Raw genomic sequence first — 10,861 nt, 5'->3', positions numbered from 1 at the left:
TTATCTTGATCTCATCAGACCACAGCTAACCCATGTCCTTAGTCTGCTTGTCTGCAGCAAACTGTGGGATTTGTTTTGCATTATCTTCACAAGAAGCTTCTTTCTGGGATAACAGCCATGTGATGCAGTGTGTGGCATATGGTCTGAGCACCCCCCACCCCCCACCCTGACCTTGCACCTTGGCCCTGTAACATTATCACATGACACCAGGAAAGGAAAATGGCTTTCACCTCGGGTTATACTGACTAGGGGTGGCTTTTAATTATCGATTTTCCGATACAAATCGATTCTAGCTTTAATAACGCGATATCGATTCATTACAATCCTGAATAGATTTTTAAATATTAATTTATTTTGCCCGAAATGCTAGAATCTCAGGTTAAACCTCACAAAATTTCAACAAATTTCATTGTGGTATTGCACTTTTCACTTAAAGTTGTGAAGATGTCACAAGGGGGAGAGAGCTATGGCCGTTGCAATGCTCCTGTAGCTCAAACAAGGAAAGGCCTGCAGACCAAACGCAGCTCATGACTCCTGGTCTGCTTTTCTGTTTAAAAACAGGATCCATGTAACATATGCTTTAAGTGTCTTTCATCTAACTCAAGCATAAAATACCTTGATCTTGAACTCTCTGAGGGTTTACCTTATATAAACTATATTTCCGTTTTGGAGGATTTATTAAGTCTCTGCAGCTGTTTCCCATTTCTCTCCAGAAAATGCAGACATTACAGGTGGCTCAAGACTTTTGCACAACACCGTGTGTCTAAAATTGCTTGCGATCCTTAAAGGAAATACAATGAAGGCTCACCAGGTGTAGGGAGGCTGTAGCAGACAAATGGTAATCTTGTTTCACAGGACAAAGTCTTCCATTCTCCTGAATGAGTCAGAGCTGCACAGATCGTACTCATACCCCTAAACGGGTTCATCCCACCGGCCCAGTTTGAGAATGAGTACTTTGTGCCGTCAGACCAGTAAATGTGTGGCTCTCTGTGCAGGCCAATCCACACCCTTTTACTCTGAGCCTTTTCATGGACTTGTCGGTTCTCTCCGGTGTTCTTGACAGTGGCCAGGTCCAAGAAGTTCTCCCTGCAGTACCTCTGAGCATCGGACCAACTCATTTCTTTATCCACCAAATCAAACTCAGGGTTCATCCGTGATCCTGAAAGTTAAAATGCAGAAACGTTTTGTCTTGTTGCATGCTCAGGTATCGAGATATGGAAATCCAATACAGTGGGATGCAAAAGTTTGGGCAATCTTGTTAATAGTCATCATTTTCCTGTATAATTACAATACATTGCCCAGCCTCGCCCCCCTTAGTTCCTCCTTACCACCTTCATGCTTTGTCTCCGCAGTCTGATGCGTGATGTGTGGAGGGTCCGGGCTGTGAGGATTATGGCAGTGATGACTTTTCCCAGGAGAAGCTGGGACCCTGTTTACTAGAAGGTTTTAAAATTTCTGTACTTTTAGGTGACAGGAGACATGTGGCCTGGTCAAAACACAGAGAGCTGCACTCTAAAAGATCTTTAAACATAGTAAACATACCTTGTGTGCCACAGACTGCTCCCAAACACGAGGGGACAAGTAATACCTCTAAAACACTTAAGTTGGCTTTATTAAACATTAGATCTTTAGCTGGGAAAACATTTTTAATTAATGATTTAATCACTGAGCACAGCCTTGATTTTATGTTTTTCCAACTAGCCTGTAACACTATCCGCAGCATCGTTGCTTCTAACGCATTAACTACTCTTCAGACAGAGTGCGAACATTCTCCTAAGTGCGAAGCCGTCTTGTAGATCTTGCTTTCAGAGTCTTAGTGCTCGGTACCTAGTTAACTGGCTACTATACCGAACGCTGTTGATCTGAGCCAAGATCCCAGTCCGACCTCTCATCCGTATATACCAAAGATGCTACTATGCTTGATCAGCGTTCACGTACTCCTCAGCGATCGAGTCACGACCCCTCCCATCTGCGACCTCCATAATTTCCATTATAAGACACATTTTATGTTTTTAACTGAAACTTGGTTGGACCAAAATAACAGTGGAGCTGTTCTCATCGAGACGACCCCTCCTAACTACAGTTTTATCAGTGAGGTCAGGGCGAGCAGGAGAGGAGGAGGGGTTGCTGTCTTATTTAATGAATCATTTCAATGTAAGCAGCTATCTCCTGGAAGTTTTCAGTCTTTTGAATATGTGGCTTTACAGCTGAAGGCCCCATCCAAAGTTGTGTTTCTTAATGTTTACAGGCCTCCCAAATACTGCACAGACTTTTTTAATGACCTCAGTGAACTGCTGTCTGTGATCTGTGTTGATTTCGACTGTGTAATTATTGTTGGGGATTTTAACATCCATGTGGACAACCCTCAGGACAAAGGGACTAAAGACCTGAGTAACACTCTGGGCAACTTTGGGCTGACTCAGCATGTAACAGAGGCCACACATAATAGAGGACACACTCTTGACCTACTGATCTCCAAAGGCCTGAGCATTTCAAAGGTTACTGTGTCTGATGTGGGCGTGTCTGATCATTACTGTGTTTTCTTTGAAAGTAAAATCTCAGCCCACACAAATATATCAACAGCAGTGATCACAAAACGGTGTATAACTGAACACAGTAGTGAGATCTTTAACCAGGTCTTCCCATTAACACCTGACCTGCCCAGAGGGTCAGTCAATGAGCTCGTCAATAGCTTCAATGCTAACATGTTAAATCAGAATCAGAATCAGAATCAGAATCAGAATGGGGTTTATTGCCAGATGTTGAGGTTTACAACATTAGGAAATTGCTGCGGTGCTTCAGTGCAAACAATAAGAATTAAAGTGCTATGTAGAAAGAAAGATATGTGCATGAGATATACATGAGATATATACATGAGAATAAGAATTATGAGTGCTACGTAGAAAGATATATACATGAGTGCAGGTGGTGATCAGTGCCAAACATGAAATGATGCAGTGACACAGCGTAGGGTCATGTGTTAGTGGCGGGGACAGTCATGGTTATTGTTCATGTGTCCAACAGCAGAGGGGAAGAAACTGTTCTTATGGCGAGAGGTTCTGGTGCGAATGGACCGGAGCCTCCTGCCTGAGGGGAGCAGGTCAAACAGACTGTGTCCAGGGTGAGAAGGGTCAGCTGAGATCCGAGCTGCACGCCGCAGTGTCCTGGAGGTGTACAGGTCCTGCAGAGATGGGAGTCTGCAGCCAATCACCTTCTCAGCAGAGCGCACAACACGCTGCAGTCTCTGTTTGTCCCTGATAGTGGCTCCAGCGTACCACACGGTGATGGAGGAGGTGAGGATGGACTCGATGATTGCAGTGTAGAACTGCATCATCGTCCGTGTTGGCAGGTTGAATTTCTTCAGCTGCCTCAGGAAGTACATCCTCTGCTGGGCTTTCTTGATGACGGAGGTGATGGTGGGCTCCCACTTCAGGTCCTGGGTGATGGTGGTACCCAGGAAGCGGAATGAGTCCACAGAGGTGATGGGGGTGTCAGTCAGGATGATGGGGGGGAGTGGGGCTGTGTGCTTCCTGAAGTCCACAATAATCTCCACTGTCTTCTGGGCATTCAGCACCAGGTTGTTGTGGCTGCACCAGGTCACCAGACGTTCAACCTCCCTCCTGTAGGCAGACTCGTCCCCGTCCGAGATGAGCCCAATGACGGTGGTGTCATCTGCAAACTTGATTAGCTTGACAGACTGGTGGGTGGAGGTGCAGCAGTTGGTGTACAGGGAGAAGAGCAGAGGAGAAAGAACACAGCCCTGGGGGGAGCCGGTGCTGATGGTCCGGGAGTCCGAGACATTCTTTCCCAGCCTCACGTGCTGCTTCCTGTCCGTCAGGAAGTCAGTGATCCACCGGCAGATGGGATCAGGCACATTCATCTGGGAAAGCTTGCCTCGGAGATGGTCTGGAAGGATGGTGTTGAAGGCAGAGCTGAAGTCCACAAACAGGATCCTGGCGTAGGTTCCTGGGGAGTCCAGATGCTGCAGGATGAAGTGTAGGGCCATGTTGATGGCGTCGTCTACAGACCTGTTGGCTCTATATGCAAACTGCAGGGGGTCCAGGAGGGGGGCCGTGAGGGTTCCGGCCGCGCCCTCTGTGCTCGGCCCCCCCCGGCTCCCCTCCCGCCCAGGAGAGCTGAAGTCCACAAACAGGATCCTGGCGTAGGTTCCTGGGGAGTCCAGATGCTGCAGGATGAAGTGTAGGGCCATGTTGATGGCGTCGTCTACAGACCTGTTGGCTCTATATGCAAACTGCAGGGGGTCCAGGAGGGGGGCCGTGAGGGTCTTGAGATGGGAGAGAACCAGGCGCTCAAATGACTTCATGACCACAGATGTCAGAGCCACGGGTCTGTAGTCATTTAGTCCAGTGATCCTAGGTTTCTTGGGGACAGGGATTATGGTAGAGGACTTGAAGCAGGCAGGCACATGACATGCCTGCAGTGAGGAGTTGAAGATGCCAGAAAACACTGGGGCCAGCTCGTTTGCACAGTGTCTGAGGGTGGCAGGAGACACACCGTCTGGGCCGGGAGCTTTTCGAGCATTCAGACTCCTAAACTGCTTCCTCACATCTGCTTCATGAATATGAAGAGTTGTGGTCGGAGGAGGTGGTGTGAAATCCTCTTTTGTGTGGGGTGAGGGGGGTGTTGCAGGTGAACAGTTTGAAGGCGGTGATGGCTCTATGGAGGGGGGAGAGGTGGGGGAATGAGTGTCCAAAGTGCCTCTATTGTTGGGGTCGTTGGAGGTGTGAAGGCTGCCTGATGGCTCGTCAAAACGACAGTAGAAGTCGTTGAGGGTGTTGGCTAAGAGCAAGTCATCAGTGGAGTGGGGGGTTTTAGGCTTGTAGTTGGTGATATTCCTAAAACCTTTCCACACAGAGGCCGAGTCATTCTCTGAGATCTGCTGCTGCATCTTCTCAGAGTGCTGATGTTTAGCAATGTCCACTTCTTTAGTGAACCTGTACTTGGCCTCTCTGTAGCAGTCCCTGTCTCCGCTTCTGAACGCCTTTCTCTTTTCCAGCCACAGCTTTTTGAGTTTAGGAGTAAACCAGGGTTTGTCATTGTTATAACTCACCCTGGTGCGTGATGGCACAATGCTGTCCTCACAGAAGTGGATATAGGAGGTGACAGTGTCCGTAAACTCGTCCAAGCTGTTAGAAGCAGCCTTCATTGTGTCCCAGTCTGTAGACTCCAAACACGTGCGAAGCTCCTCCACAGCCTCGTTGCTCCACAGTTTTTTGGTCCTCACGACAGGTTTGGAGAGCTTCAGCCTCTGTCTGTACGCGGGGATTAGGTGGATCATGACGTGGTCAGAAAGTCCGAGTGAAGCGCGGGGCACCGCACGATAGGCCCCGCTGATCGTGCTGTAACAGTGGTCTAATGTCCTCTCCTCTCTGGTCGGGCATTTAATATACTGCTTGTATTTGGAAGCTCATGGCTCAGATTGGCTTTGTTAAAGTCCCCAAGAGCAATGATGAGAGAGTCCGGGAATGTCCGCTCCATGTGGAGAATCTGCTCCGCGAGTGCGCACTGAGCTGCTTGCGCATCCGCGTCTGGCGGGATGTAAACAGCGGCCAGGATGAATGAAGCAAACTCCCGCGGAGAATAAAACGGTTTGCAGTGAATAAAAAGATATTCCAGAGAGGGAGAGCAGTGCTGAGCAATCACTGTTACATCTGTGCACCAGCCACTATTGATGTAGAAGCAGACACCTCCACCTTTGGTTTTACCGGAGAGAGCGGCCTGCCGGTCCGCGCGCAGCAGATGAAAGCCCTCCAGCTTGAGCGCGCAGTCCGGGATGTCCTCACTGAGCCACGACTCCGTAAAACATAAGACACAGGAGGAGGCAAAGTCTCTGTTCATGCTTCTGTGAATGTAATGGACATATTGCTCCCATTAAGGTGAAGGTTATCTCTGGAAGGAAAAAGTCTCCATGGAGAAACTCCACACTGGTGAAAAATGAAAAAAGAGAGTGTAGGAAAGCTGAGCGCAGATGGAGAAAAACAAACCTCCAGGTTCATATGACATCTATAAAGAGAAACTTCACAATTATAATTTACAACTGAGGAGTGCAAGGAGGTCCTACTTCTCTGACATCATCACTAAAAACAGCCATAATGCTCGGGTCTTATTTTCTACAGTTGACAGGCTAACAAACCCTCCTGTGTCAGTGGCAGCTGAACTTCATTCGACCATGGCCTGCAATGACTTTGCCAAATTCTTCACAGAAAAAATCCAAAAAATTAGACAAGCAATTGGTACATCAACAGCAGATCCAGGATATGTACTGTGTCCACCGAAAAAACTGTTTAAACACCATGAAACAGTTTCAACCTATTAACAGCAAAGACCTGGAGGACATCTTAGGTCAACTGAACTCCTCCTCCTGCTGTTTAGATGTCCTGCCAACAAGTTTTTTCAAAAAGGTCTCAAAGACTTTAGAGTCAGACCTGTTACAGATCGTCAACTTTTCTTTATTATCAGGTGTGTTTCCAGAATCACTAAAAACTGCTGTAATCAAACCTATACTGAAAAAGGACAATCTTGACAAGACACAAATGAACAACTACAGGCCGATCTCAAATCTCCCATTTTTAAGTAAGATCATTGAAAAAGCAGTTTCTCAACAGCTCAGTTACTTCTTAAAACAGAATAACTGCTACGATGCCTTCCAGTCAGGTTTTAGACAGAACCACAGCACTGAAACCGCTCTGACCAAAGTGTTCAATGACATATGTCTGAACACAGACAGTGGAAAAATGTCAGTCTTAGTTTTACTGGATCTCAGTGCAGCATTTGATACAGTTGACCACAACATATTACTCAAACGACTGGAGAACTGGGCAGGTCTTTCAGGAACTGTACTAAACTGGTTCAAAACATACTTAGAAAACAGGAAATACTTTGTATCAATAGGTAACTTCACATCTGAGCAGACAAGTATCACATGTGGAGTTCCCCAAGGTTCCATCTTGGGACCCCTTCTGTTTAACATTTACATGCTCCCACTGGCACAGATTATAAAGAACAACAACCACATCAGTCCAGCTCTGAGGTCTTTACACTGGCTGCCTGTCCGTCAGAGGATAGACTTTAAAGTTCTGATGCTGGTCTATAAAGCTCTGAATGGTTTAGGACCAAAATACATCAGTGACCTCCTGACCCAGTATGAACCTTCCAGATCCCTCAGGTCATCTGGATCCGGTCTTTTATCAGTTCCCAGAGTCAGAACCAGACACGGAGAAGCTGCATTCAGCTTTTATGCTCCTTATATCTGGAACAAACTCCCAGAAAGCCTCAGATCAGCTGAAACACTCAGTTTATTTAAATCCAGGTTGAAGACTCACCTGTTCTCAGCTGCATTTGAATAAAGCACCAAATCCACACTTTTAAGCTTAAATTTCAAAACTTACATTTAACTACTGATTTTATCTACTGTTCTGATTTTATCTGTTTTGATTTTATATACTGTTTTGTTTGTTTGTTTGTTAATTAGTTAGTTAGTTTGTTTGCTTGTTTTAATCAATTTTAAATCATGCTTTTTATTTGTTTTTCTTCTAATGTCTCTGTAAAGCACTTTGAATCACCTTGTTGTTGAATTGTGCTATACAAATAAACTTGCCTTGCCTTGCCTTGCCTATAAATGCCTGATTTTGTTTAAACAATTATTGCACATTTTCTGTAAATCCAATAAACTTCATTTCACTTCTCAAATATCACAGTGTGTGTCTCCTATATGATATATTAACCAACGATTTATACAGGCAAATAATGACTATTAACAAGATGTCCAAACTTTTGCATCCCACTGTAAGTTGATTGGATGTTTTCAGGGAGAGAAATGGTTCATCATCACCCAAGTGCCTTCTTCAGTCTCAGCTGACTGCAGGTTTCCTTTTACCTTTTAAACAGTACTTTTGTGCAATGACTGAAACTAGCCTACTGAATGTAATGGTACTCATGTAATGGCCTTTGATTGCTGGTCAATGGTCATGACAATTTGCACATTAATGATCATAAACTGACCTCAAAGCCCTTTATGCATTGGGTTCGTTTTTCCATTGTGCAAAGGTGTTTATAAGGTTGGGGAATCCCACAGTCAGCTGATGATGATGATGATGAAATGTTTCTCCCACTGAAAACGCTACATTTAATTGAACATAATCCACTTTTTGGAATTTAAATTTTTCTTTGTAATGGCGCCCTGAAATCAAAGTTTAAAGTTTAAAAGTTTAAAATCAAATGTAGGTTGTGTTTTTTGTTTTTTACCTCTGTAGCAAATAAACGGGAGCTTTTCTCTGCAGTTATAATCCCACCATTTTCCTTTTAAAGAGGACACACAGAACTGAGCCCCAGAGTAAAAATCTGGTTCATATTCAGAAGTGTCCCAGTTCCTGTAGTCAGCTCCACTCCCTGTGAGCCCATCTGACCACCTCCAGCTGATCTGACTGTACAGACCGATCCAGAGCTCAGAGCTGTGAGCAGCAGGTGAAACTGTGCTGTTCAGCTGCTTCATTTCTTCAGTGTTCTCGATGGAGGCCAGGTCTGTGTGAGTCTGTGTGCAGTAGCTCTGAGCTTCAGTCCAAGTCTTTGCATCATCAACATAGTGGTACTGACAGGGACAGCATGTGGAGACAAACCAGCCTGAAAGGGAAAACGTTTGACTGGGTCAGTTTGTAGAGACACTCTGAGTCTATCTGAGACTCTGGGCCTATCAGGGGCTGAGACTGATCTGAGTAATAAGGGCTGTTGTAGACGACAAACAGCTGGACTTACCTGAGAAGCAGCAGACACACAGCAGGATCCTCTCCATGATGCTGCTGCTCTGGATGCTCTGTGTCAGCAGATTCACTCACTGATCTCTGTTTGCTGCTTAGACTCATTTACACACATTCAAAGCTGCTTCATCACTTCACTGGAAATGCTGATGTATGCAAAACCTCACTCTGTGCTCTCCATGCACAGCTGTGAGCTCACATCTTATCTTCCACAGTAAAGTCTGATGCACAGCGCTGCTCGCTGTCTCCATCCAGCACACAGTGAGAGCATGAGGGAGTGAGCAGGTGTGGTCCTGGTACTCCTGTCATGTTGCTGATCAGAGTCCAGTGGACAAAGAGTTTGTGCAACAAGCCCAATATTTGAGTTTGTGCTGCTTCATGAATCAAAATTACAGTAAGAATATTTAAACTAGTGACCTGATGCTGTCACATCACAGCCACACAGCACTCTGACTCTTCCTCGTATCCACCGGGGCAACTCTGTGCTACCAACAACATGAAATGGTTGATAAACAGCAGCTCAGCTGGATAACGGTTTCTCTCTTCTAAGCTTCACATGGAGGTAAATGAATATGAAGCTTCATCTGTCAGTCTAACCAAATCTCATCATTTCCATTGCTGACCTCAGCGCTTTATCAGCTCTCTGTCCTTGAAGCAACACTTTCATTTGCTTCATCAAACACAGACATCGCCCATGTTTGAATGTTTTGCTGTTCAGCAGCTGAATGTCTTTATGAACTGTGAGTACTGAGATCCGTCCCACTCAGCCAGCCCAGTCTTCCATTTATGTCCTGGTTTACACAGATGTCTTTCAGGTGTTTCAGTGCTCTTTCCATGGAGACAGTTTGAAACAGGTGAGAGGAAGCAGAATCAAAGAGAAATACATGATCAGGGTTGGATGCAGGACCAAAACGCAGGACTCTGAATGCAGAAACAGGAAGTTCAAACCAACAAAGAGGTTCATCAGAAGTTCACAACAACAAAAAGCAAAGTACTTTGTATTATGCCACCACATCCATAAACTTTCTTCATGTGTTCATAGTGAGGCTGTCTCGGTCTGTGGGAGTGTCTGGAAATTTTCCAGCCTGAGTTGGTGTGGTCACGGGGTTCACCTCAGGGGCGGAGCTTTCAGTTCCGTACCTGTATGTCATCCACGATCAATCAGCAGAAGGATTCTTTAGGCCAGCACTGTCATCCACTTATTGCCAGTTTGGCCTACTACCTATGGCGGCAACTAGGCCTCCCTGGAGTTTAGCGTTGTGCCTGTAGTCTGCGTGTGTAATTTAGTTTCTCTGTGCTTCACTTCAGTGTAATGTGAAGTGTTTGTGCATCGCGGTCACACATCTATCCAACCATCTTTTCCTGGATGAGTTTGTGTGTACAAATAGCTTGAGAGCTGCCTTTCAAATCAGGACTCGATGAGCAGAATCTAGCTACTCTGAGGGTCTTCCTTTGCCAGTCTCACGTGAGTCTTTGAGCCATATGCTCAGAAAAAGGATCAAACCCTCAAAAAGTGTTTTAAAGAGGTAAAATAGGCAAACAATAAAAAGGCACAAGTTTTATATTGAGCAGTTTTATATTGAGCATGGGTTACTGCTAAAGAAATAGGTCTCAAGACCTTTAGAGCAGGAAGGTTGCATTCACCGGGATGAAGGTTGGAAGGTGGTACACCAAGTCGTCCTTCCTGAGGGATATTGTGGTGGCACATTGCAGCTTGAGCATGATCACCATCTGGTCAGGTCATTTAGGAATCACTAAAACCAATGTCAACATTCTTCAGCATTTTGGTCTGAAGGTCTGAAGAAAGATGTCGCCAGATTGTAAAACATGCAGGATTTTCCAGATTGTGGGTAAGACTGATCAGATGGTGCCACCTGTTCCCCTTAAACCCATCCCATTGCTGATGTAAATTGATTCATTAGTGTACATTTGACAAAGAATCTGAATTGACAAGTCTCACTTTTTATATGGCACGAATCAATGTGTTATTTTATCAGGTGGCAATATGTCCTAGTGCAGTCAGACGGGAAAAGCCAGGGCCAAAGGTGAGGCACATCAAGCACATAATAATAATTGTGTGTTAATCT

At 45.3% G+C, this 10,861-nt stretch overlaps 1 protein-coding gene across 1 annotated transcript; it reads right to left on the bottom strand.

Annotated features, from left to right (window-relative positions):
- Window positions 1-605: 605 nt before the first annotated feature.
- On the bottom strand, window positions 606-9,098 carry LOC121813803 (C-type mannose receptor 2-like). Its single transcript, XM_042217707.1, has 3 exons — window positions 8,773-9,098; window positions 8,266-8,640; window positions 606-1,159 (listed from the first exon to the last, which is right to left on the bottom strand). Exons 1-3 carry the CDS (start codon window positions 8,807-8,809, stop codon window positions 783-785), a joined length of 789 nt encoding a protein of 262 aa, XP_042073641.1. The 5' UTR covers window positions 8,810-9,098; the 3' UTR covers window positions 606-782.
- Between the last annotated feature and the right edge of the window lie 1,763 nt (window positions 9,099-10,861).

This window comes from Haplochromis burtoni, unplaced genomic scaffold (assembly GCF_018398535.1).
Source record: "Haplochromis burtoni strain Fernald_Lab_line unplaced genomic scaffold, NCSU_Asbu1 Contig_2658, whole genome shotgun sequence".
NCBI classification, from domain to species: Eukaryota; Metazoa; Chordata; class Actinopteri; order Cichliformes; family Cichlidae; genus Haplochromis; species Haplochromis burtoni.
Note: the sequence above shows the minus strand (reverse complement) of the source record. Positions and strands in the feature narration are given on the sequence as shown.